Genomic DNA, 27,855 nt, shown 5'->3' with positions numbered 1-27,855 from the left:
GGCAAGAACACTAATCTCGTCATTTTGTATTTCAGTTCGAATCTCTCTCCACACAGACTAAAATTGTTTAAATTACCGTCTTGCCGACGAAAACGAAAGTAAACAACAAGCACATAAACTATCATTGGTTTCCCAAAATAAAATATCTACTCTCATTCTATAAACAAAGCAAAAGGCAAAGCAAGATTGATTAGTCAAGGCTCAAGACACAAAAACCCCAAAAGCAACTTTCCATATGTCATACTAGTATAATATTTATCACTAAATCTATCTACTCTCCAAGTTAAATTGAGTTGGAGCCATAACTCTCTGCTAGGGTTAGGCTTGCTATGTCTCCAAATTCAAACAGAACCAAACTCATTCAATCAGGAATCTCCTTCACAAAATAGCTCGTCAAACAGAACGAAACCTTTGACATTCACGAACGAGCGTCAACCCGTCATGCCATAGTCTTCTGCCTCCTGAAAAAGGTTATAGTTTCCGGCTTCCATCTTTCCGGTCATCAGGTCATGCCCTGCAGAATACATGCCATTTCTGTCAAGATTTCACAAATCTTAAAAGTTTAATACATACATATTTTTCATGCGTGTAACTGAGAGAGCTAGGGACTTCACATTTTTGTTCCAAATAACTTGAGAATAACCATATACAAAGAATCAGTATAAGGTGTTCGGTTCAGCTGACATACAAAAATAGAAATCCGACACTGATAGATTTCGTATGTATGATGTTATTTATTACTAAACCATAATCCTAAAATTTAACCAAACTGTCAGAAATGGAGATCAGTAGCATTCTTAGTCAACATATATGCATGCGGGAAACTTACAACCGATTTAGAATTTCAGTTGTTGATATTTTGTTTGGTTGAGTGTATCTTGCGAAAAGGGTAAATCAGTGATATATCGGATGGTAAGCCAAGAGCCAGAAATAAAAGTTTATACAATAACTTACTTGAGAGCACATCATCATAGAAGGCCATTTCGCTTAAATGTCTAGAACTCCTTAAACCGCTGTGTGACGGGAACATCTTTTCTGCCTTAGTGGTATGCGGATCCAAGAAATGCAGGTCGGAACTTATCTCCTGGCTCTGGAAGCACAAATCTTCAGTCCGTTGAGCTGAGTTCTGCTGGGACTGAAATGTTTCCTCCGGTCTAGTTTTTTTGTCCTTAGGTGAATCAACTTCTGTATCCACTTCTGATTCAGCATGGTTACATGCTGCATTTTGCTGCTTCCTCTTTGATCGAGCGCGCCTGTTCTGAAACCAATTGTACACATTTGTTTCGGAAATTTGCCCGTGCTGGCTCAGCTCAGAGGTGATCTCCTTGATCTTCTGCTTACTTGGAGTTCCATTCCCTTGCTCGAACAAACGCTCAAGAATTTGGAGCTGCAGCGCTGTTGGAGTCCACCGCTGCCTGGCAGTAATTTTGTGGCCAGTGGATGTCATCAACTGATCGCAGTACAGATTCCCCATCCTGACTCCTGAGATAGCAAATGCAGATGTTTTTGTTCAAAGCATATATGGTGTCATTGCATATACTTTAAACTAATAAATTGTCTGCCTTATGGAAAAATGTACTAGTGAATGAGAATGCATAACAAAGTTTTAGTTAATATCTTATTAACTAAAGCGCAGATGCGTGCGTAGCCATATTAGCTAGGGCGGATGTTTAAGGTAGAATATCGCCTGTATAAACTAAAAAACCGAATCAGTTCAATTTCCAGATCACAAAGAGCTAAATCTGAACAAATCGAGGAACCCAAAGAAGTGAAATTCAACATCTCAAGTTAGGAGCTTTTCGCCTTGACCTACGCCGCCAATTTTGGAGGATAAAATTCTTTGAACAAACACCAGAAGAAACTAGAGATCAATGGTAGAAAGGACCAACCCGAGTGAGGAACCCCAAAGTAAAGTGAGAAATGAAACCACAACCAACCAGAGAAACAAGCAAACAAACATCCATACCCTTTCAAAACAAAGCACAAGAACATACAATTGGAATGTCAAAGTGGTAGTATCTCAAGCTAATGGACCGTCAAGTGAAAAAAATAAAACATAAGTGCGCGATTGGTTTGAAATACCGTCACCGTGACATTTCAAGTATAACTAAGCCTTCAACAAGGACGACAAATTGCCAGGCATGAAATGAATTGGAAAACTACAAAAAAGGCCAAAGTTTTGAGGAAAAATTACAAAAACGAAGAATCGTTAAGAAATAGAAAAATCCCATCACAGAAAACCAATAGATGAACCCAAATGACCACTGAAAGCAACCATAAACAAGGACCATATTGCAAAAAGTCAAAAAAATTGGAACGAGTAAAAGAGAAAAGTGAGAAGAATAGAGGGACCTGCAAGATCTTGCTGGGCAGTGAGGTTCTTGTGCATCTCAACAAGCTGCTCACAAATGGTGGCATAAACTGCAATCTGTTTCCTCAGAGTCTCCAACTGCTCATCAGTCATCACCTTCACATACATCACTCCTCCATTCCCATTCCCCTCCATCTCTTGCTGCTCTTTCAGTTGCTGCTTCTCCCACTCCATCATCTCTCTCTTGAACTTTCTCTCTCTACAGTCCTCGGTCTGTGCGTGTGTTGAAAAACTGAGACAGTGCTTCTTGTCAAAGAAGAAGAATACAAAGACAATGAGAAAGAAAGGCGACAAAAAGATGGAGAGAAAATATAAACACGGGCCAGAGGATGTTGAAAAATCATATAAAAAATGAAAAAAGAGCAAATAATTGGTGGGTGGGTGTAGTGTTCCCATGTGTGCGCGTTAGTGCAATCCTTCTACTATACATCGTTGTCTACTTGCCTGAAATCACACGTTAAAATTTTAGCAAGCGTTCAGACTGTTAAAATTAACAGTATATGTTATGTATTGATGTACTTCAAAAAATTTCGATGCAAGAGTTCATATTGGCATTTATTTTTCCTCTAAAATTTTAATATAGTTTTTGAGAGATTTGTAGAATCCTAAAGAAATCTTTGATTGATGGTAAAAATGATTTACCTTCCCGTTTTACATATAATTTACATTTGATCATAATCAATCATTATATCCTTGTTTTGAAAGTAAGTTCCAATGAAGAACCCCTAGAGAAAAAGTTTCATGTAATTGAAGCCTTACAACTAATCATATCATCAATGTTTGAGTAAAATGCAACCCATTAACAGTAATTGTTTGCTTAATTTTTTAATTAACGATCCCATCAATCGATAAAGAGATATGAAAATTTTTACAAGCGATATTTATAATTATAATTACGCCATTCATGACAAATGTAAGGTGAAGGAAAAATCTATCCTACTCTCAAATGTAGTTCAAATTCATGATCTGCCAATGTAGTTGGAAACGCTTTTGTTAGTAGCGTTTCTAAACTTGTTTAAATTCAAGTTATTTTTTCAAACAACACAGAAAAAAATTAAATCGATTTTAAGGGTTTGGATTTTGGAAGTTTTAACGAAACACTTCTAGTACTTTTCACTTTTAACGAAAAACCATATTTTTACCTTTTCATAGTACTATTCACTACACCTTTATTTGTCATTTTTCATTAAAACTAAAGTTTTTTGGACTTTTACACTATGTTTGGATGAGGGAAATAAATATGGAATTTTGGTAAAAGTCAGAATTTATAAATTGACAGGCACCAATTCTCTTATTTGGATTCAAAAACAATAAAATTTAGAATTTCCGCATGGAAAAAAAACTTGGAATTTGTGACCTCCAAATCCCAAGTTCAAATTCCATGTAAATAGGTGTCATTTCTCAACTTCTATGATTGAGAGTTTAAAAATAACAAATTCCGTATTCAATTCCATTGTTCTTTTAGGTTAATTAAATAAGAAAATTTACAAATTCTAGAAAATAAAATCTCTTCATTTCAATTTCCGTCATTTTTAAATTCTTTAGTAATTTTAAATTTTTTCACCCAAATATAGTGTTAGTTTCATTTTTAGATTTTTCATATGAAAATAAAAAGGGTTTAGGATTTAGGGTTTGGAGGGATTTACTCGGTATTTCTTGTAGTTTACGGTAAAGTAACTAGAAATTACTGGATGATCAGTGGTGGTAGGCCCCAGCTCCATCAGTGAGGGTGCCCTGATCTGACATAGCCAGTTGAATGAATGAATCTTGGTCTTGGAGCCAAAATCTGCTCGGAATCTTTTGTGAGAATTTTTAGGATTTATAATGTGCTCGTTTATTATATATTATATAATCAATTTTTATTAAATATTATTTATATTTAATTTTAAATAAAATAATTTCTCGAAATAACACAATTTATAAATCTCTTCACAAAAATTATCCGAGGATCCGGATTCGGTCTTGGAGCACCGTGCTCTGCGCGCGGCTGCTACAGTGAAGTACTTGTTGTCCTCTAGTCTGTACTGCCACTCAAATTCTGACATTGGTGTTGGATTTCTTCATGTCAGAACTTGTTCTACAGTCACTGTACACATCTTCCGGAGAAAGATTCAATCCTCTCCTAATCTCTTTTTTCTTCTTTTTCTTCCTATTTAAACGATCACGATTAAATCACGTCATCATATTATATTAATTTTTTTATAGAGACAATAAGGTAAAAAAAATAATGTGTGAGAAGATGGGAGGGAACGGAATAAGAATAGGAGGGGAGAGAATCATAATCCCATCTTCCGGGTCTTTTTTTTTTTTTTTCTCTTCGTTTTATTTTGACAATTACGATTATGTTACGTTAATATTTTGTGTTGACTGCTTTATAAAAAGAGACAAAGTGAAAAGTGGAAGAAGACGGGAGAAGAAGGGAAATTAGAAAGAAGAAAATCTTACTTCTCAAAAAATTTCGTATATCATTTGTCATAATATAAATGGAGAAAATAATATGTTTTTTTACTATTTTTTTACTTACATTATGAGACCTAAAGTACCCAATTGAATACGAGGGAATTCAGAAATATTCTCCATCCAATGGACATCATTTTACTGCACAAAGATGACCCATCAGATAAAGTAAAGTACCACTTGGACTAGGAATTTCTTTTAATTAGGGTTTAATCATCACATCTCGGATTTGATTCTACCGTAGCACGATATTAGAGCCCCTACTCTTCCCAATGGGCCCTCACGGTTTTGTTTTTGGGAACTCAAATGAGAACTTCCCAGTAGGTCATCCATCATGAGATTGCTCTCGCGCGAACTCGCTTAACTCAGACAACTTCTTCGGTTTTGTTTCTGGAAACTCATACGAGAACTTCCCAGTGGGTCACCCGTCCTGGGATTGCTCTCGTGCGAACTCGCTTAACTCAGACGAGAACTTCCCAGTGGGTCACCCATCCTGGGATTGCTCTAGCACGAACTCACTTAACTTCAGAGTTCCTACGAAACCCGAAGCTAGTGAGCTCCCAAAAGACCTTGTGCTAGGTAGATATGAGAATATACATATAAGGCTTATAGGATCCACTCCCATGTGCGATGTGGGATGTTACACCTTTACCACATGACATGTTTGATATGCTAATATCAACAACTATATTATTTATATGTTATACTATTAATATTATAATAGGTCAATGACATAGTTTATATTTCCCAATGAAAACCTAGTTAGAAACTTAGAAAGTGAACAAAATGATTTTATTAAACGGTTGAACAAAACCAGTTGATTAGACGATTAAACATACAACGATATATTTGTACTACTGAGTTTGGGTAAGCTACATATTCATCCACTATAATAATTTAGTTCAACGTCCACAAAAGTTAAACATAAAAACCTTTTACTTATACATATAGATGAATACCATATAACAATACACAATTTGTCTAAGAACTTGAATACAAATTTTGTAGGAGGCTTTGCTACCTGTCAACATATATGCATCTGAAAAGCGTGGGTCGGTTTGACATGCATGTGAATGTGATCCAAAATTCATGTGTGCCGTGATAGAAGAAGATATATGCATTTGTTAATCTAAATCATGTGTATTTGGAACATAATCCGTGTTTTGATGCTGCCATTTTTTTTTTATTAGAACTTAGACTAATGCATGCATGGAGTCTTTGGGCTAATCATTTATCTTCCCTATTATTTTATTTTTTCCAAAAAGTTGACTTATTAGCTATTAGATTAGTGTAAAACATTCACAAGCACATTAATTTTGTGTTTGTAGTATTAGTACCAATTACACGTAAACACGCGTTGGAGCTTATCGATGACGATTAAGTTAATTTTGACTAATTAATGTGGCAATTAGCATGATTAGGAGACATGGCATGTGCCCCTCCAGCTTGTAGATTTGATCTAAGTTGAGGAGTCCAAACAATTGATGGTTTTCAAATATTTGGATTTGCCATTTATAAGCCCCCATTGGGTTTTTGTATAGTGTTGAGAAAATTCTAAGGGGATTCTCTCAAAAATGGGACTCTTTATGGATTATTTGCCACCTTACAGTTTAACGTTAATTCTCCTACCAAAATTATAAAAATATTGTGCCAAAAACATGAAAGAGCAGTGAGTCTCCTTAGCATTTCTCGTTAGTGTTTTTTGACCAAAGAAAGTGTTTCGGCCTTTTGGGCACAAGGAGCAATTGGTGCAATTTTTGGTGCTAAGTTCAATACTCATTTAAATCATGGGCTGCTAAGGCTCAAGTTAAAGTGATGGACATATCATGTTAATGTAAGAAGAGTGGGATCAACTTCTCTGTTAATTTGAAAATTTATAGCAGTGAGGAGGGGAAAACAGAACCTAACTTCGAGTGAAATAACAAATACTCGGATCACTTGAATAACAAGTCTCTTGCAATATCATATATTTCGAGTGAAAGTACTACTCTTATTTCCTAATCTCACAAACCCCACAAGGAACACACACACGCATATGTATATACAAAAACTAACACAAACATATTTACTTCCTTCAAATATATGCTCAACTCACTAATAACTCGTGCCCAAAAAAACAAGTTTCATCCATAAGATCCATCATGACTTCAGTTCATCCAAAATTTCCTGCACAAGATCCCCCATGATTAGGCGTTCCATCTCTTTTCCCAGAGCGTTAACATCCTCGTCCATCAATCTCGACCAAGGAGCTGATCCCAGGTCCCCGGCTGCCATATCATCAAGCGAGTAATAGGGTACATCAGTTGGAGGGTACAGGCACTCGCTGATGATTCCCCACACACAATTCAACAACTTCTTGCCGCGCAACACTGGCAGCGCAGAGGAGCTGACCATTTTTCTCCTGAATTTAGACATGCTTGTTGGTGGTCCGAGAACAGTTGAAAGAGCTTCGTTTAACAGATCGTGTAACAATTTGTAATCTACCCTCTCATTGTGATCTTTTGCTGAAGGATCTTCCTTGTTGGCCAAGTTTTTATACGATTCTTCCACTTCTTCGAACACTGAGTTGCTGATTGGCTTCACAATTGTGTCCCATCTCGATATTGATTTCTCAAATGATCCATCATACAAACCAGAAGCGACAAGCAAATCTCGTATGTAAACCTCTGCTGGGTTGTCTAACCTAGCCATTTCAGACTCAACTGTTTCCTCAACTTTTATGTCCTCGGGCTCATTAGACTCGAGTTGGTTCAGTTGTCTTCGTAGCTCTGCAAAATCGAGACTATTAGATGATTATTTCACGCATCAGTTTATATAACACAGCGCATATATACACCTATATGTATAGTCACACTAAATATATTTAAGAAGACTGTTTACTAAGCATGCACACATTCATACTATCAAAGGATTTGTCATGTTAGAACAGAATATGTACAGAAAGAATTCAAAGAAACAGATGTACCCCTCAGATTATCGCTGATATCTCTAAAAGCCTGTGGCATGATACTATCTTCTCGTGGAGTTGCACTCGGAGTTGATATTGGACTAAGATAATCAGTTGGCCTCCAGAAATCTTCCTGAGCAGTGCTGCACAGAGATGCGGGACTAGGAGGCACCTCAGTGAAATTATCCTGAGACCACAAAACAAGATTTAAGATGGAAATAAATTGAATTGACTACTTTCTAGGTGTTCATCAGTAGTATGAATAGATCAGATAAAGTATCCTCTTACATGTCTCTCTCCAGAGTTCGTAATCACTGTTGGGCCGCTCATGATATCCTTCATAGGATACCGTTCAGTATGAAGTGATTCTAGAACTGATTGATTTTTTTTGCAAAAAAGCCTTCCCCTAAGCATAAAACTGTATCGGAAATTGGAAACTTTTTCTTTAAAATTAAACCTTTCTTTCTTCTGATGTTTCATCTCCATGGACACATGTCCAATGCCTTCATGCTTCCTCTGAATGTGAGCACCTGTTAAAACTTGGCGGTCCTCAAGAAGAAGTTTCCCAAAGGATGTTCCGGGTACTGGGGCGGATAAAGATCTAATGAAATTTCTAGGCGACAACTCTCTACCAAGCACCTCATCTTCATGTGATCCATGTCTGAATGATCTGTTTTTTTTGTGTTCATATTTCACTATTCCCCTTTCCCTTTCGTTGTCTAATGCAGATAACCTAGATCTCCCAGAACCTAATACAGGAACACGAAGTTTTGTTTCTATTTTTGAAACATTTCCTTGTCTCTCTAACAAAATTCTTTTAGTATCTCTATGCATGAACTCCGGGGAACCTGATCCATTGAACTGCATTTCGCTTCTGTATGATCTTGTCGATTCTGATCTCAGCAAATTCATGCCAAGGTCCCTAGTCACACTTTCTCTGACCTGGTTTGCAATGTGTTGAGCAATTTGCTTCGGAGCTGATGGCTGTTCGCTAAATGGGGTCTCAATTCCACTTCCTCGGACAACAGAACCCCTTATATGCATTTTCCCTCGCAGCTCGCATCTCAGTCGTTCTTTCACCTCCTCGAGAAAATCTTCTATACCACCTTTCCTCTCTAGAGTGTTTGAAGAACCTGCCCAAGTCTCTTCATGGTTGCAAAGTCTATCAGGACCAGGTCTTAAGATAACTATCCTTGTAGGAGCAGAAGATGCGTCGAATGACTCGAATCTCTTCTTACTGTTCATCAGGGTAGATTTCTCAAAGTCTAAGCTCATGGTTCTTCTGCTTCTTGAAGACAAATACTCCGTCTGCTCGGCTGGGAATAGTTCCGAAAACTCATCTCCTCTACGTTCCAAAACACCACCTTCATGAGAGATTGCTTTGACGGCATGATCCTTATGTTCTAATGTTCTTTCAGTTGCTCTATGCCCTGAAACCACCATCTTTTCCTCATTGAGGTCGCTGTCAATTTCGACAATCCTTGAGCATTCCCTAAACCTGGCAGCTTGCCATGCTTCAAATTCTTTCTTGAACTTTTTCAGTTCTTCTTCTTGAGGATGTACTCTACGTCTTGGATTTTCGATTTTCTGGTTATCACTCCACCTAGTGGCATCTCTCTCATTACTGTGATAATACGAATCAAGATCCATCTGCCCTGAAGAATTTAGCTTAGAAGAAAGATGACCAACTGAGGTCCTTCCATTAATTTCCTTTTTCAAAGACTTCGTTCTCCTATTTTTTCCATTTTCTTCCAGAGGCTGAACTGCAGATTTCGGTTCCACTGGAAACATATCCATTCCCATTAGTTGAGCCACAATGTTTGGTGCATTTTTTCTGGTACTTGAAAGTTTGGATATTTCGTCATTAATTAATTTCTTCATTGAACTTTGTTCCAATGGATTATTCTTTTTAGACCAGTCTTCTTCAACCTGATACATGCAATGTAAATTTATTAAAAATAAAACTAAATATATATAGTAAATTTATTTCATAAAACTAAATATGAAAACTAAATATATTCTGATCTCTCAACAAAATAACTAGCTGGAATTGGAGATTTACTCAAAAATTCTGACACGATGAAATTTGGTAGAAGAAAACACAAAAATCAGATTCTGCCAACGCACCCGGAAAATACATAAATACATATTTTGACAGAGTTTAGTCCAACTTAAAAATAAGTACATCCTTCATGTAACAACCAAAGATTTTTACTAAATCAAGTGGCAAACGAGCATCACAAAGTTGAGAAAATATGCATAGAGAATCAAAGTAGCATTACTCTCAACTCGGAAAAGCTTCAAAACCCGAGACTCACATTGTACCATGTCTCACAAGAATCAAATCACAATAACTGGAAACTCCACATCCTCATAACTCAGAGAGCACAGAATCCACAGAAATTAACCACCCTAGGCCACAGGACAAGCTACAAGAAGGCATGTGATGAAAAATTACCGGCAAATCTCCAGCATCGCAATAGCTCTGAGGTTCTACCTGCATTTCCAGGCTATTTCTTGGAGCATCAAGGCCTGCAAGGTGTTCAAAAAACCTACTTTATCAGCCGATAAGCAAATGGACATAAACAATTCAACCGTCCAAGTAAATTCACATTTGTCCTCCAAGACATACAAACTCTTCTTTTTTTTTTTCTCAATGATTGTCCAAAAGAGAATTATTCGCGTCATCTACAAACTTTCGACTTTCTCTTATTGCACAGAGAGAAGTAAAAACTCACCACCATCATGCTTCTTGTGTGTAAAAAGCTTTCTGGCCATGGTGTCCTGGTTGAAATTTAAAAGGTGCAATAAGCTGCCCATGCAGCTACTGGATCTACCAGAAGGATGTCACTCCTTTTCCACTTCTCTCTGTCTTACCCCATTCTTACCTAAATCAAACACCTTTTATCCACCGAAAGGACACAATGACACTGCAGCAGTCGGATTATAACCTGCAAAACGAAAAACCCGAATTTCACTTGCTGATCAATAGACATTTAATCAAATAAAATGATGTAGGTCCATCATATATAACCAGCAAAGAGTTTCCTCCTTATAGTTTCTTTCTTTAACAGTACAAAAAGTATACTTTACAGCAAAATATACAAAAATTGTTGAAATAATAATTAAACAGGAATTCAATCTCTCAATTGCATTTCCTGCAACAAAAAAGTTCAGAACCTGAAAATGAAGATAAGGAGAGAGATAAGGAGAGAGAGAGAGAGAGAGATGGTAATTCTAATCCCAAAATAGTTGGGGAAATTTGCAAACAAATTTTAGAGAACTCAAATTACAAGCAACATGATATAGTATTTGCATATTTATATATATGCACATTTTCGGAATTCACAAAGTCACTTTGATACTGGAAATGATTTCCGCACCCTCCTTTTTCTCCGGATGCACTCCTTTTTTTTTGGAGCATTTGGATTGAATGAATCAAAACGGAATCAACGAACGGAAACGAGTGGAGGAGTGCAGAGGAGAAAATGAGAGCGTGAAAAATACTAAGTTTGACTAAACAGTTGAAGACATTAAAAGAATTCAACTTTCCAATTCAAAACCATTAGACACAAAAATCCCAGAAACTGTTGAGCTCTGAGAAATGCAGGGAACCAAAGAAACTAAAACTCCTGAAACCCAAAAAAACTAAAAGCAAAGCACTTTTCTCACCGTTTTCTGAGCTTGTTTTCTCGGCAACCAAACACGCCAACTGGACTTCTGACGCTGAGGGAGTCCAGCAGGAATGTCAGGTTTCAGAAAACGAATTAAGATGTGTGATGAGTGGGAAATTTGAGGACGACGGAGAAGTCTTTTTCCTGCAGCAAACGAAATTGAGATAGATTTTGAAAGGAAGAAAAAGAAGGGAAATCCAAAGATACGAGAAGGAAGTTGAGTAGGATTATATCGTATGACAAAATAATGGTACAAATATCTTGAATTATTGGAATACTGTGGAATGGAATGAACGACCAGAAAGCGAAGGTTCCATCTTCCGCCCCGTCTCCAATACACAATCTCTCTCTCTCTCTCTCTCTCTCTCTCTCTCTTCCCTTCTTTTTCTTTTATTTTTTTATTTTTTTTTAAGTTTAATGAGGTTCGATTCAATTCATTTTAACAAAAAATCGTATTTTTACACTAAAAAGTCAATTCTAACACTATTTACTTTACCCTTTATTTTATCCTTATCGTTGAAATTCAAAGTTTTCAAATCATTTTATTAGTTTTTTTTTTCTCTTTATTTTCATTTTTACCTCTTTTTTTATTCCAATTTTTAAAATAAAATTTTATTGACATTTTAGCTTTATTTACATTTCCCTTTTCCGATCGAGATTAATAGCGTAAGCATGTGACTAAGTACGAGTAGTATTTAAAATATCGGTACTAGAGAAAAAGATATCAATATGCAAAGTACGACTAATAACGTAGGCATGTGATTGAGACAAATAACGTAGGCATGTGACTAAGTACGACTAGTGATCTCAATACGTTATCCTTGAAAAATAACTAATTGTTGACAGCTCAGACGAGTTTCTTTCAGTTAGTTATCGCATGCATCTGTTAAAAGTTTGTGACTCAAATGATTAAAGTATGTACTCATGTACTCGATATTCATATATTAGAGGTCTTTGGCTCAAGTCATATGAAAACAGAAATACTACATGTAGCTTTCAGCTTGCAGTGTGAATATATACATGTCTTCGAACATACATGGTACACGTCAATACTTCTTAATTTAGTTCAGTCTCCAATAATCTTATGTGAAAATATGAAAATACAATCAGAATTATTGTCCAAACAAATATTTGGTGACGCCTTTCGTAGGGGTTGTATGTGCCTTACGATTTTTGTCTAAGTTTGGAAATTTAAGAAACCCCTAAAATTATACAAAAATAAACAAAGGCATATTACCCGTGGAAGGTCGTCGATTCAATGCTCTGAGTTGATGAGTTTGCTTGACTGTAGCCATGAGTAGAGTGAAACTTCCCATAACGTCTCTGGACTTGAAAATGGTAAATAACCGTGGCTTGTCACCAGTTGTCCATTTTTTATAGAAAAATAAACAAAGGCTTTACCTAAGTAGACATTAAGTATGTGCATGCATCCTCTTCGGTACCGTCTAATCTTATATAGCTTGACTTTATATACACATTGCTCGGTCCACAAAATTGAATGTGACTATTATTAACCAAATCTAATATCTTCAAAATTTCAAAATATAAGTATAAGATATTTTCTTGTCTTCTTGCTAATCTGTCATTTTCCTACTCCTGTGTAATTTCACTTGTTGTCCTTTTGTGAAATTTGTTTGGGAACAAAAATTGGACAACTAATGATAAGTCACGACATTCATTATTTTAGGTTCGGATAGGCTATAGGAAATTTCATCCTGCCCATGGTCACAGTCAAGCAAACTCACCAACTCAGAGCATCAAATCCTGAACCTTCCACATTTTTTTGTTTATTGGGGAACCGCAGTTCGTGTCCTTACTACTAAGCCACCTGTTGTCCTTTATATTAAATTTGTCATTTATATTAAATATTACACATTTTTAAGTCACCATTCCTCAAATCACCACAACAACGACAATAAAATCTTATTTTACTAAGTGGCGTCTGTGGTATGAATTCTAGAACGCTATTGTGCTAAGTTTTATGTCAAGTCTTCCGATAGCTCCAAGTGCTCCATGAAACCATGTATTTTCTTAAAGTATCTTTCCAAATCTTCCTCAAATCACCCAAACAGAAAAAATAAAAGACTAACTATTTTACACCTTAAATTTGGGTACTAGCTACAATACTTGCATATATTTAATACAATTACCATGTGACGAAGTATTTAGTATGATCATCATTTGACCATTGAGATAGTGACAGTATTAAATACATGTAAATATTGTAGTCAAATCCATATTTTTAAGGTCATTTATAAAATGAGTATGATGTTTTAATTTTCTCATATTACACTTGGAAGATCAAATTATACAAATTTAGCATGTTTGAGTGTCCAATCAGCCTTGCAACAACAAAAATTTGTCTATTTCTCCCTTAAATTTAGGAGTTGTTTTGTAGTGAAAATATAGCTTTCAAATACAGATATCGTGTTGAGGATAACATCAATCTAATGAACAATTAGAGTCAATGTGACTAAAGATTTAAGGGTATTCAATTGGGAATTTGAGAGATTTTAATGGATCTATAAATTTATAGATTTTTGTAGAGTTTAATTGATTTGTAGAGATTTCATATAAAATTTTGATTCAATTCCCTTGAAATCTCATTGGGAGATGTGAGATTTATGAATGCTTAAAATACACTACGAAATCTCTCAAGTTCCCTCTAATTCCTTAACTTTTTCAAATTCTTCAAAATGAATTTCTAATTGAATATACTTGAATGTTATAAATTTATTTAAAATTCTAATTGAATACACCTAGACTTGTAAAGATTTTAATAATCTATTTTTTTAAACAAAATAATAATAATTTATTAAAATTCTTATAATCTTGAAAAATCATAAAAATAAAATACAAATTATTTTTGGTCCCAAAAAATAAGAAAAAGAAAAAGTAGAAAACGGTCGATGGCTCACGTAGCGAACAGCTCAGAGACATTTGATTTGATGCGCACGATGTCTGCATTTGGCGCCAGAATAACCGACCTTTTGTATTGTCATATCAGAAAGACAAAAAAGGGGATTTGATTTGCATTTTTATATATACGGTTTTTCCTATTGCGTGCATGGTGCGTAATGCGCGTAGCACACGCTGTCATTCTTCAACCGACATGCACGAGAGTGCGCGTCTAAATTTGCGCGTGTAACGCTTAATCGGATTGGACGCTTGTGGTACTGGACTTTCCGCGTGGCGGTGTTCGGCAGCTAGCATTGCCTAGCACGGCGTACTATCTCTGCCGAACGAAAGCACCAATTTTAAGCCTAGCCAATTTCAATAAACGGATGCTATTCACGTACTACTTCTTACTTTTTATATATAATGTTTAATTTTTAATCGTCAGATTGAATAAATTAAAGATAATTAATGATAAAAATTAACAAAAAGTGTGTGAGGTAAAAAAAGTACGAGAATAGCACCACTTTTCAAAAATCTTCACTAACATTAAGCGTCTGCTTTTCTGTTTAGTATGCCCTAAAGATTGGCTTGAATAGAGTTTAGGATATAATCAATCAAAGGAGAGATAGTCTACTAATCTATTCACATCGAATAAATTGACAGTTCTCTCAAGATGAACCGTTTATGCATTTCGTAATATGATAAACATAAATAATTGATGATCCATACGTGATATTGAATAAAGATTTTTGATCTAACCATTTGCGAAAAAGTTTTTGTATGTCATACATGTTCGCATGGCAAAATATTCATTCAGATAAAGCCCTTAAGTCAAAGAGAAGCATATGGGAATGTATAAAGAGTTGATCTTGACTATTCTATTCTATGTCCTATATGTATGTACTCTATATGACCCAAAGAAACCTTCAATGTGCAATGTTTCCTCTGCTAATCTATGAAATGCCTTTCTTTAAGCTTGTAACAAGCGCAGGGCCATTTTGTATCGTTTATGGCCTTCAGTTATTTATTGGATGAATGTGTAGATTATTAGAGCTGCGACCTTACTTCTTAGTCAGATTTTGACAAAAAATAATGAAAAATTCCTTAAATCGCCCATATAAAGGCGTTATGAGGCCCTTTCCTTCTCTTAACTCTCTCTCCATTAAAAAAGAAAAAGAAAAAAAAGGCAAAAAGTAAGAGGAAAGCTAAGCTAACATGTTACAAGTTCCAACTGATGAGATGATTGGTTTAGCCGTTCAAGTGGGGTACATATTTTGAGCTACAAAGCCTAAGCCACCCCCTTCCACTCCATGCAATGATGCTAAGAGCGTACAGTCATGTGCCTCAAAGCCTAAGTCTCCACACGAAAAACATGAGATGAAAGCGTGACTCAATTATAAAGCTTTTTGACTGCTAAATGGGTCACCCAAATTACCAAATTCGGGAACCAAACGTTGTGGCAACTTTTCAACACACCCCACTATTTGGGGCGGCTCTCCAACATGATATAGAGATTAAGGGGTAGGGGCTTCGATGCCACGTTACATGTCTGCTCAAGAGACACACAAGAGACTTCATGCATTCAAATTATACACGAGTCTATTTTGATAACACAAATGCAAGGAAGTGCTCATTGTGTGTTCTTGACTAGATGGGGGACTTGACATCGATGTTCTCTGCCAAACTAGAAATTTTTATGTATTCATATAACAGTACATTACATGTGTTATAATATAAGTGAACGACATAGTAGACATGTCCCACTTTAAGATTATTTTTCAATATCACCCGATTCATACATGTTTCAGGTGCATCGAACAATTTCTCCTACCATATATTTTCTCATTTATGGACACATGGCTACTTTTAAGTTTGGTAGGACCGTACCTAAAGCTTAGATTTGGTGTGAGATTGTGATGTCAATTGGGCTTCTAGTTAGCCCATATCATATTTTGGGCTTGACATTGGCACAAGACCGCAAACTATCTCAAGTATATGCAGACATGGGCCGAATTGGTGTCCGGCTTCTGGCCCTGAGCAAAATGTTTGGATATGCTCGATAAGTTATAAGGTTCAATGTCTTTTAGTTGTCAATGATAAATCTGGGTGGCTAGTAAAATTGGAAATTTTTTCATTTTAAACCACTCTATTAACACGCGAATTTAGTTATTGATAGTTGTGACAATCTCATCGGAGTAATAATAACAAATTAGTTGTTAGGTATTCGTGTGACCGCTACGAATCTCGAGTTTGACTTAATAAGAAAAACTGTAATTTCTCTTTGGCCGGCCAGGTTCTTACTAGTTGGCGTTCTTTTTTCTATCTCAGAACTCGAGATTCATCAATTTTCGTATCACTCTGTACCTACCGCAATACCTAGATAAGTAATCTGCATTAAAAGAGGTTAATGCTGGAATTTCATAAAATATAGTATCTCATAATTTAAAATCGCAAAATAGACTTTCCAATGTTTTCTGCATGGCCTCTCTGTGCATTGACGATTAGTTGAAACTAAATTTTCCACTTCTCACATCCACTAAAAATCGCCTGAAAATTGGATATCAACTCTAAACATTCAAAGTTTATGCATGGATTCAGCTCACTAACCAGCCAACTAACCAACCTTCTAAAACTCATTTTCCCCACTTTCCGTATATGTTGGATTTCATTTTCTCAAAATCAATTGTAGAGGTTTAACTTTACAGGATCCCTTAAATTTATACAATGACCAAATTAAAGTTCGGTTCGGTCCGCTATTGGATCAACCGTATCATCATCCATATCCTTGATAAGTTGATATTAACGTTTTACAAAAAAAATAAAATAAAATCCAATATGTTACTAAAAATCATGCACCTAAGCACAATGAAAAGGGAAGTGAAAATGTAGGGATTTTTCCCACCTTGTTTTCCATAAAAGCGCGCGCGAAAACTTGCATCTTCCGCATCTTCCCGCCTATACGAGTTCATCCGTACTCGTTTCAAAACGGCAATAAATACACCCAGATAGAGAGAGTTCTCTCTCTCCTGTCCTGTCCCCATTCTCTGAATTCTAGGGTTTCGCTGGCGATTAGGGGAGAAATGGGTTCCGCCGCGGCAGCTGAGGCAGCGGAAGCAGCGGCGGTCTTGGAGACCAAAGGTGCCAATGGGGTTAAGCCACCGTCTTCGGCTTCCTCAGGTACTTGAATCCCTAATTTGCCCCTGCGATTCTTGTTCTCTCGATGCTTTACATTATCTGAGTCAAATGGTTTCTTGATTTGATGTTAAAATTTTGACTGCAGTTTTGTTGTGCTGTGAATTCATGATTCTGGGTTGTAATATGGGGGTTTTAGATTTAGACTGCCCCTTTTAAATTGTGCATTTGTGTTGCAAATTTATGAATTTGGGGTTTTTAGATTTGTACTGCTCTGTTGTTAAATATGAATTTTTGGTCCAACCAAACACCGATGTTGAATTTTTTAATCTTTTACAAGCGATATTGAGGAAGGGGAAATCGGACTCGAGACCTTAGGTTTACATACTACGGCATTATATTGTATCATGTATTTGTAATTATGGATATATATGACTATGAATTTCAAGTTTTCAATGCCCTTTTTATGGTAGTATGAGTTCATTATGATGAGTTTAGCCAAAGCCAAAGGCAGACATTTCATTTTCTTTGTTAGGACCCGTAAAATGCCGGTTAACTAGCTTTCTCATGATTTTGTTTGCTTAAATGTCTTATTCTTCTTGGGATTTGATCCAGTTTCCAAATCAATTTAGAGGATTAGTACCTGGATCCTCCTCCTCCATTGTCTTGCACATGTATATGTCTAGGTTGAGGCAAATCTTGGCCTGGGTGTTGCTTTCACTTTTCAGTTTGTAATTCTGTTGTGTAATTTCGCAAATTTTATTTTTGCAATAGGAATGACGAAGAAGAAGGGCAAACCAGCTTCCCAAAAGGCCACACCTGCCGGCTCTAAAACTAAGAAGCGAGATTTGCCTCAGAGCACTGAAGAGCCTTCCAGGTCTCGGAAAATGCCCAAGCGGGCTGCTGCATGTGCAAACTTTAAGGAGAAGCCTGTTCATATTTCTGAAAAGTCTAATCTTATTGAAACCAAGAAGGATCGAGTAGTGGATCAAGAGACTGATGCTATACTCCTGACTTGTGGCGAGGACCAAGATGCGGCGCGCCCAAACAGAAGGCTGACTGATTTTATTGTGCATGATGAAAGTGGGTCACCCCAGCCCGTTGAGATGTTGGAAGTTGCTGACATGTTTATATCTGGTACTATTTTGCCTCTGAATGAAAGTTCTGACAAGGACAAGCAAAGAGGTGTTAGATGTGAAGGTTTTGGGCGAATAGAATCTTGGGACATCTCTGGTTATGAAGAGGGCTCTCCTGTGATATGGCTCTCAACTGATGTTGCTGATTATGATTGTCGTAAACCTGCCAGCACCTATAGGAAGTACCATGATCAATTCTTTGAGAAAGCGCGTGCTTGCATAGAGGTTTACAAAAAGCTGTCAAAATCCAAATCTGACACCACTCTTGATGAATTACTTGCTGGCATTGCTCGATCAATGAGTGGAAGCAAATTCTTTTCTGGTACTGCAGCTATCAAAGAATTTGTTATATCTCAAGGCGAGTTTATCTATGATCAACTGATAGGTTTGGAGGAAGCATCAAAGAAGAATGATCAGCCATTTGCAGAGCTTCCTGTTCTTGTTGCCCTTAGAGATGAGAGCAGAAACTGTGGAGGTTTTGTCCAATCAAAACCAGCAAGTTCAAGTGGTGCCCTAAAGATTGGTTCAGAAGATAGAGACGGAGAGACTGGACTGAATACATCCGGTTCATCCATAGTTGAAGCGGAGGAAAACGATGATGTAAAATTGGCAAGACTTTTGCAAGAAGAGGAGTACTGGAAGTCAATGAAACAGAAAAAACGTCAGGGTTCCGCCTCTTTGTCGAGCAAATACTATATCAAAATCAATGAAGATGAACTTGCCAATGATTATCCTCTACCTGCTTATTACAAGACTTCCATTGAAGAAACTGACGAGTTCATAGTTTTTGACAATGACTATGATATCTTAAATGCTGATGACCTTCCTCGAAGCATGCTTCATAATTGGAGTCTGTACAATTCAGACTCAAGATTGATTTCGTTGGAACTTCTTCCGATGAAACCTTGCACAGAAATTGATGTTACCATTTTCGGGTCTGGGGTTATGACAGCAGATGATGGAAGTGGCTTTTCTCTTGATTCTGATGGTTCTTCAAGTGGTCCAGGAGCACAGGATGCTGATGGAATGCCGATTTACTTGAGTGCAATAAAGGAGTGGATGATTGAATTGGGAGCATCAATGGTCTCAATATCAATCCGAACAGATTTGGCCTGGTACAGACTTGGACAGCCATCTAAGCAGTATGCTCTGTGGTATGAACCAATTCTGAAAACAGCAAAGGTTGGTAGAAGCATAATCACTTTGCTGAAAGAGCAAAGTCGAGTAGCACGACTTTCTTTTGCAGATGTTATTAAGAGATTGTCAGGTTTTCCAAAGGACCACTGTGCTTACATTTCTTCTGATCCAGCATTTGTTGAGAGATATGTGGTTGTCCATGGACAGATAATACTGCAACTGTTTTCAGAATTTCCTGATGCGCAGATTAAAAAGTGTCCATTTGTGGTTGGTCTTTCAAACAAAATGGAGGAGAGGCACCATACTAAATGGTTGGTAAAGAAGAAGAAGGTTGTGGAGAAGAGTGGATCAAACTTGAACCCAAGGGCATCCATGGGACCTGTGGTTTCCAAGAAGAAGGCAATGCGGGCTACAACAACAAGGCTGATCAACAGAATCTGGGGGGAGTACTATTTAAATTACTCTCCAGAAGATTCGAATGAGGAGGAAGCTAATGGTGGAAAGAAAGAGGAGGAGGAAGTTGAAGAAGAGGAGGGAAAAGAGGATGTAGAAGAGGATGAAGATGATGAGAAAGATAATCCAACGGAACAAGCCCAGAAGCGTAGTTCAATTTCAAGACAAACTAAATCATGCTCCAACAACAAGGAGGTTCTGTGGGATGGGGAGCCTGTGGGAACAACGTGTTCTGGTGAAGCTCTTTATAAGTGTGCCAGTCTTCATGGAGATGAAATTTCTGTTGGTAGTGCAGTCTTGGTAGAACTTGATGGATCAGATGAACTTCCTGCCATTTATTTTGTTGAGTATATGTATGAAACAAGAAATGGAAGCAAAATGTTTCATGGGAGATTGATGGAGCGAGGATCTCAGACTGTTCTTGGCAACACTGCCAATGAGAGGGAGGTATTTTTGACAAATGAGTGCACAAACTTGGCATTAAAAGATGTTAAAGAGACAGCAGTTGTGGATATCAAATTAATGCCGTGGGGGCATCAATATAGGAAGGAGAATGCAGAAGCTAGCCGAAGAGATAGAGAAAGGGCAGAAGACAGGAAGAAGAATGGATTGCCAACTGAATATTACTGTAAAAGCTTGTATTGCCCAGAGGAAGGTGCTTTCTTTAACCTTTCCCGTGATACCATGGGTCTGGGTTCTGGTGCCTGCCACTCTTGCAAAGTGAACGAAGCTGAGGAGGCCAAGGAGGTTTTTAAAGTGAATTCATCAAAGACTGGTTTTGTATACAGGGGAGCTGAGTACTCAGTTCACAATTATGTCTATGTAAGTCCCCATTTTTTTTCTACGGAAAGGATGGAAACTGAAACTTTCAAGGCAGGTAGGAATTTGGGACTGAGAGCTTATGTTGTGTGCCAAGTGCTGGAGATAATTGGCACGAAGGAATCTAAACGACCTGGACCAGAATCTACCCAGGTTAAAGTTAGAAGGTTTTTCAGACCAGAGGACATTTCGGTTGAGAAGGCATACGGTTGTGATATTAGAGAGGTCTACTACAGTGAAGAAACACACATTGTGACGGTTGATGATATAGAAGGAAAATGTGAAGTCAGAAAGAAGAGTGATCTTCCGGTATGCAATGCTCCTGTCACTTTCGAGCATACCTTCTTCTGTGAGTATCTGTATGATCCTTCTAATGGGTCTATCAAGCAGTTGCCAGCAACCATCAAACTGAGGTACTCAACAATAGGTGGTGATGTGGAATCTAGGAAGAGGAAGGGGAAAGGCAAAGAAGGAGATGTTTCTGAAGTTGAGAAACAGAGAGCTGATTCTGAGCAGAAACGTCTAGCCACATTAGATATATTTGCCGGGTGTGGTGGCTTGTCCGAAGGGTTGCGTCAGGCTGGTGTTTCATTAACCAAGTGGGCAATTGAGTACGAAGAGCCTGCTGGTGATGCTTTCAAACTGAACCATCCTGAGTCACTGGTGTTTATCAATAACTGCAATGTGATCTTAAGGGCTGTAATGGAGAAATGCGGGGATACAGATGATTGCATCTCGACTTCCGAAGCTGCTGATTTCGCTAAATCACTTGATGAGAAGGTTAAGAATGATCTGCCACTGCCGGGGCAAGTGGATTTCATCAATGGAGGACCTCCGTGTCAGGGTTTCTCTGGAATGAATAGGTTCAACCAAAGCACTTGGAGTAAAGTTCAGTGTGAAATGATTTTGGCATTTTTATCCTTTGCTGACTACTTCCGGCCAAAGTATTTCCTCTTGGAGAATGTGAGGAACTTTGTGTCTTTCAACAAGGGACAGACATTCCGTCTGACTGTGGCTTCACTTCTTGAGATGGGTTACCAGGTGAGGTTCGGTATTCTAGAAGCTGGAGCTTATGGAGTTTCTCAGTCACGAAAGCGAGCATTCATATGGGCAGCTGCGCCAGATGAGATTCTCCCAGGGTGGCCAGAGCCAATGCATGTCTTTGGTGTACCAGAGTTGAAGATCTCATTGACTGGGAACTCATATTATTCTGCTGTTAGAAGTACTGCAGGTGGAGCTCCTTTCCGTTCCATAACTGTCAGAGACACAATTGGAGATCTCCCAGCTGTAGGGAATGGAGCATCCAAGGTCAATCTGGAGTACGAAAGTGACCCCATATCATGGTTCCAGAAGAAAATCCGAGGGGAGATGGCTGTTCTGACTGAGCACATTTCGAAAGAAATGAATGAGCTGAATCTCATTCGATGCCAGAGGATTCCAAAGCGGCCAGGCGCTGATTGGCAATGTCTTCCAGACGAAAAGGTGAAGCTCTCCACTGGACAGATAGTTGACTTGATCCCATGGTGCCTTCCCAACACGGCCAAGCGCCACAATCAGTGGAAGGGCCTGTTCGGAAGGCTTGACTGGGAAGGCAACTTCCCAACCTCCATCACAGATCCTCAGCCAATGGGGAAGGTGGGAATGTGCTTCCACCCTGACCAGGACAGGATTCTGACAGTTCGGGAATGCGCTCGGTCCCAAGGATTCAGGGATAGCTACCAGTTTTCGGGCAACATTCTTCACAAGCACAGGCAGATTGGAAATGCAGTTCCTCCTACTTTGGCCTATGCGTTGGGACGAAAACTCAAGGAAGCAGTGGACAGCAAGAACAAGGAACAGGAGTAGTTTGTGGTCTTGGTTTTCTGAGTTGTAGTAATATGTTTATCCGTTTCGTTGCCAAAAAACCAGTTTGATGTTGTCTTTCATCTTTATATGTGCTTTGGCTCTTTACTTGGCCTTTGAAATTGTAGACTTCGATTTCAATACAGAAAGGTATTTTCCATATATTTTTTGTTGTTTTTATCTTGTTTCTGAATATCCAACAGGCATGGGTGGGCTAAATAAAAGTCCCACCGAAAATAAACTGGCCGGTTTGGTTCAAATTTGACCCGAGACAGAGGTCACCGGTTCAAAACAAAATTGAACCAGTTTGGCTCTTGGTTTTCTTATCCAATATAAGAAAAAAAAATTGGAGTGGTGCTTGATCATCTAATTGGTCTTATCGTGTACATTGAGAATTGTACTTTCGTAAAGTAAAAGAAGAGATTTTCTAGTATGTATGTGTCTACTCTACGGAATATACATCAGCTTCTATGACTCTTGAACTTTTAATTGCACATTCGAAGCTTTATTCTCTGCTTAAGAGCAACCAAAACCCGGCCCGTCCAAGTTTTTTTCTTATATATATAAGAAAGGGTGAAACTCTCTAAATACCCACATTACCTTTCTCCGTTAGGATTTCAAAATTAAAAAAAAAAAAAAAAATCCATCCAAAAATTACTTGCAATTAATTTTCAACCAAGTGAGTCCATTTCTTCTACCAAAGTTAGCCTTATTATTGCTTTTTCAGAAATTGTCTGTGTATGACGTTCATTCTTTTGTCTTCATGTTCGTTCACTTGAACATATATGATCATTTCTTCACACTTACAGGGATGGCAGAATCAAATTATTTGGCAAAGATAACACCCAAGCCATACTTGAGTCTGTCAATGCAGTTCCAAGCAAGTTTTTACAGGTTTTGTACCTGTATTACGTGTTGCTTTCTTCGATTTCCAACTGTTTTGTTTTGGTTTTCATGTTACTGTTACGAAATTTAGCGACCCTTTTGTTCGTCTTGAAAGGTATAGCAGTCGGTTCTTTCGTACGACGACTTGATAGTCTGATATAAAGGGTGATGTTTGTATCATACTAAAATAATTATAATCGAAACATGCATAGTCTGAGATAATACAGACTTAGTTGTTTTTATGAGAAGTTGCCAATTTTTCACTAATGCAAGTCTTTATGGATCATAGTAATTGTCGACATATGTTGGCGTAAGCTTTTGGCAAATGTCGGCACGAATCGGCAAGTGCTCACCAGGTGCTCGACAAAATTGTCCGATGAAGGTTCTTTTATATTTTATTTTTATTTTATATATTTTTTTATTTTTCACAATTATGACTTCATTATTTGAAACCGTTTGGAATAATTTGAAAAAAAAAAAAGTTCTAGGAAATATATGAAGCGTTCTTATTGGTAATAACCTTCGTAAATATTTAGCTCATAATATGCACGTGTTCTTACTAGTAAGAAGCTATGTAAATATTCAGCTTGGATATTGAGCGTGTTCTTACTGGTTACTTGTCTTGACACCCTAACCTTGCATCGTGACACGCCAAACATCGTTGTTCGCATGTGATGACATGTCATGGCCACGACATGACAAGCGTCGCGAGTTGTTAGCAAAATGTATGTCATGCAGTCTCACTATAAACCATAATTCTCCGCTTGGTTTCTCGAAAAATTTAGGAAATTGTAACTAAGAATTTGGAGAGGAGAGAGAGAGGCTTATCAGAGAGAGTTCGTGTAGTCCTCACGTGCTCCATGTCACCCAATTCGTGTCGTCCATGTGTTTTGCTTGAAAACTCGCCACACGTGAGGGGGCATGTGAGAATGTGAAGGTAAAAGAGTCACACATTGATGAAAGGAGAAACCTTGCAAGGGTTTATAAGTAAGTTGAGCTACTTCCCATATTAACAATTGGTTTTATGTGGAATCTCAATGTTCTTCATGGTATCAAAGTGAGATGAAGAAAAGAAGAAAAAGAAGAAGAAGAAGAAGAAGAAGAAGAAGAAGAAGACAACTTTCTTCATGGTATCAAAGCGAGATGAAGAAGAAGAAGAAGAAGACAACTTTCTTCATGGTATCAGAAGAAGAAGAAGAAGAAGAAGAAGAAGAAGAAGATAAAATGAGGAAATTGAGAAATTAGGGTGGTGAGCTCAGCTCAAAGTAACTGGGGGATGAGAGATAAAATGAGGAGAGAGCATGGATCAGATGATGAGAATGCTCCAATCATGCCTTCGTCATCCATCCGGGTGATGGTCAACACGCCTCAATTTTGGTGCCTACTAAAATCCGGATCGGGGTGTGTCATAGTATACCAAATTCCAATATCTTTTTATTGTTACAAAGTTACTTATTACATTCAGTAAATGAATGAATGATTGGATTATAAGGACTGCATTTGATAGATAAAGAAATACTAGAGTTACATATGGGTGACAAAAAAGAAGAAAATGTGAAAAAAAAAATAATTATAAAATTATATTATTGCCTAAAATTTTATTTTTGATATTTTATTAATTGTGAAATTATATATGTAAATACACACACACACACACACATATATAGACTTAAAAAAAAAAAAAAAAAAATTAAGAGCTCTAGGCGGGCGCCTATTCAACTATCCTCTGGGCCGGACTTGCCCTCTATTATACAAGCTTTTTGGTGTGTGTCTCTAAGAAAAAATTAGTTATTTTGTAACCCTCTATGCAATTAACATTAAAAAAAGTAGTTAGCTCAAATACCCCACAACCAAATTTCAAGCGCAAGTGTTCACTCAAACCCTATTCGAATTTGCTTGTGTAAACACCTGTGTTCCTGTTTTCCTAAAAAAAAAAAAAAAAAAAAAGCACCTGTGTTCCTAAGCACTTTCGATATAACCACATTTCATTAAAAATCTTCTTGAAGCATCCAGCACTTTAAAATTGTTTTCCTACCCTTGAACGTTCATAAGATGCTATGAGGTGTCCAAAAATTAATGGTTGAAGTAGTTGATTCAACAAACGGAAACTACGTGTTGGAAAGCATCGGAGCCCTAAGTCTATGTAAGAGCAACTCCAGCGGGAGGTGGAGCCCGATGGACTGGCAACTTTGATGACCCAATAGCCCCAGCTATCTTCTTTAGCCCATGCGAGTGATTGGGTAGGGGGTCTGAGTGAGAGGCTCAGCTCGAATTGGTGCCCCGAGAGTCTAAGGCCATATGATGCATGGTTGACGTCAGCCACATTATAAAATTAATAAAAAAAATGTAAAAAAGCAATAAAAAATTAATAAAAAATGTAAAAAATTAATACAAATTAAAAAAATGTAAACAATTAATAAAAAATCCAAAATAATTTTAAAATTAAAAAAAAAAAGATTAAATTTTTTTCTATAAATCTCTTATCATTATCTTCCTCCTTACACCACAATTTTATATTTTCTCAAATATTTTGGGTTGTAATTTCCTATTTAATGAAACGTGGTACAACGAAACCGATTAAAAATCATATCTGAAATTTGAAATAAAATTATTTTTTAAAATAAAAAAATACTAATATTTTATTGCACATTGCTATGACTATTCAGTTTAGAGGTGAAGATGCAAAAGACAATTATTGTTCATTAAAGACAATTACTGTTCACTAGAGACTATTCAATAGGAAGTTGCCCTAAGGGGGTTGATATGCTGGAGTTGCTCTAATAGTATTAACCTGATGCATGTATGTGACATCCCACATCGCTCAAGGGAGTGATCCTTATATGTATATTCCCATCCCTACCTAGCACGAGGCCTTTTGGGAGCTCACTGGCTTCGGGTTCCGTAGGAACTCCGAAGTTAAGCGAGAAGGGGGCTAGAGCAATCCCATGATGGGTGACCCACTGGGAAGTTGCTCGTGAGTTCCCAAAAACAAAACCGTGAGGGAATGGTAAGCCCAAAGCGGACAATATCGTGCTACGGTGGTGGAGCGGGCTCGGGAAGTGGTGCGCCCCGGGCCGGGATGTGACAATTTGGTATCAGAGCCTAACCCCGGTCGTGGTGTGCCGACGAGGACGTCGGGCCCCTAAGGGGGGTGGATTGTGACATCCCACATCGCTCAAGGGAGTGATCCTTATATGTATATTCCCATCCCTACCTAGCACGAGGCCTTTTGGGAGCTCACTGGCTTCGGGTTCCGTATGAACTCCGAAGTTAAGCGAGAAGGGGGCTAGAGCAATCCCATGATGGGTGACCTACTGGGAAGTTGCTCGTGAGTTCCCAAAAACAAAACCGTGAGGGAATGGTAAGCCCAAAGCGGACAATATCGTGCTACGGTGGTGGAGCGGGCCCGGGAAGTGGTGCGCCCCGGGCCGGGATGTGACCAGCCCAAAGCGGACAATATCGTGCTACGGTGGTGGAGCGGGCTCGGGAAGTGGTGCGCCCCGGGCCGGGATGTGACAATGTACCTTTTTAGGGACATTTCGATAAATTTAACATTAATGAGGACAAAATTACAGGAATTTGGGACAGGTCGTATAGTGGCGTTGGTGCAGTTTGTCTTGATACAATCGGTAGTCATTGGTGATTTTGTGCACAGTCCCTATTGTAGCTGTAACCTTTTCTTTTTTTTTTTTGGTTTTTTTTTTGGCAGTGCCTCTTTAAGTCGGCGATGTATGTATGCAAAGAGTGTTCCATTACCGGTTTTGTTCATAATTTTGTGCCCAAAATCTTGCATGAGGTAGCTTATGAAGTTGCTGAGACAAAAGTCCTTTTAGCTTTAGACCGCTGGATGTGCTCTCATGCTTTTCATACCCAAAGATCATTCGATATAATGGCTATTAGATTGGCTAAGTTGACCTTGATTTTTTTTTTTTTTTTGTTTTGGAGTCCTCTTTGTTTGAGGATCATTTAGACTTAATCTAAAATGCCCTATTTGAGGTTTGTACCGGTAGTATCTACACTAAGGAGGTGGGGGAATGGATTAAACTTCACATTGGGCAAACCATGATAAAGTGGTTCAAATTCACCTTCGGTGAGAATCGAACA

The 27,855-nt window shown here is 37.8% G+C and overlaps 3 protein-coding genes across 3 annotated transcripts; 1 reads left to right on the top strand and 2 right to left on the bottom strand.

The window, feature by feature from the left end:
• Positions 1 to 99: 99 nt before the first annotated feature.
• On the bottom strand, positions 100 to 2,695 carry LOC103959173 (WUSCHEL-related homeobox 8). The gene is made up of 3 exons (XM_009371524.3): positions 2,353 to 2,695; positions 955 to 1,482; positions 100 to 514 (listed from the first exon to the last, which is right to left on the bottom strand). The coding sequence occupies exons 1-3, from the start codon at positions 2,546 to 2,548 to the stop codon at positions 432 to 434; spliced, it is 807 nt and encodes a 268-aa protein (XP_009369799.1). The 5' UTR covers positions 2,549 to 2,695; the 3' UTR covers positions 100 to 431.
• Positions 2,696 to 6,766: 4,071 nt separating this feature from the next.
• LOC103959174 lies at positions 6,767 to 11,790 on the bottom strand. The gene is made up of 6 exons (XM_009371526.2): positions 11,448 to 11,790; positions 10,514 to 10,726; positions 10,234 to 10,307; positions 8,064 to 9,704; positions 7,794 to 7,962; positions 6,767 to 7,596 (listed from the first exon to the last, which is right to left on the bottom strand). Exons 2-6 carry the CDS (start codon positions 10,593 to 10,595, stop codon positions 6,968 to 6,970), a joined length of 2,595 nt encoding a protein of 864 aa, XP_009369801.2. The 5' UTR covers positions 10,596 to 10,726; positions 11,448 to 11,790; the 3' UTR covers positions 6,767 to 6,967.
• Positions 11,791 to 17,211: 5,421 nt separating this feature from the next.
• LOC103959175 (DNA (cytosine-5)-methyltransferase 1) lies at positions 17,212 to 23,028 on the top strand. The gene is made up of 2 exons (XM_048575507.1): positions 17,212 to 17,524; positions 18,254 to 23,028. Exons 1-2 carry the CDS (start codon positions 17,428 to 17,430, stop codon positions 22,867 to 22,869), a joined length of 4,713 nt encoding a protein of 1,570 aa, XP_048431464.1. The 5' UTR covers positions 17,212 to 17,427; the 3' UTR covers positions 22,870 to 23,028.
• The last annotated feature ends 4,827 nt before the right edge of the window (positions 23,029 to 27,855 follow it).

The sequence above is a fragment of a genome, unplaced genomic scaffold, assembly GCF_019419815.1.
Source record: "Pyrus x bretschneideri cultivar Hongxiangsu unplaced genomic scaffold, Pyrus_bretschneideri_v1 Contig8, whole genome shotgun sequence".
Taxonomy (NCBI): Eukaryota; Viridiplantae; Streptophyta; class Magnoliopsida; order Rosales; family Rosaceae; genus Pyrus; species Pyrus x bretschneideri.
The sequence above is the reverse complement of the archived record's forward strand: the minus strand, read 5'-3'. Positions and strand labels throughout refer to the sequence as shown.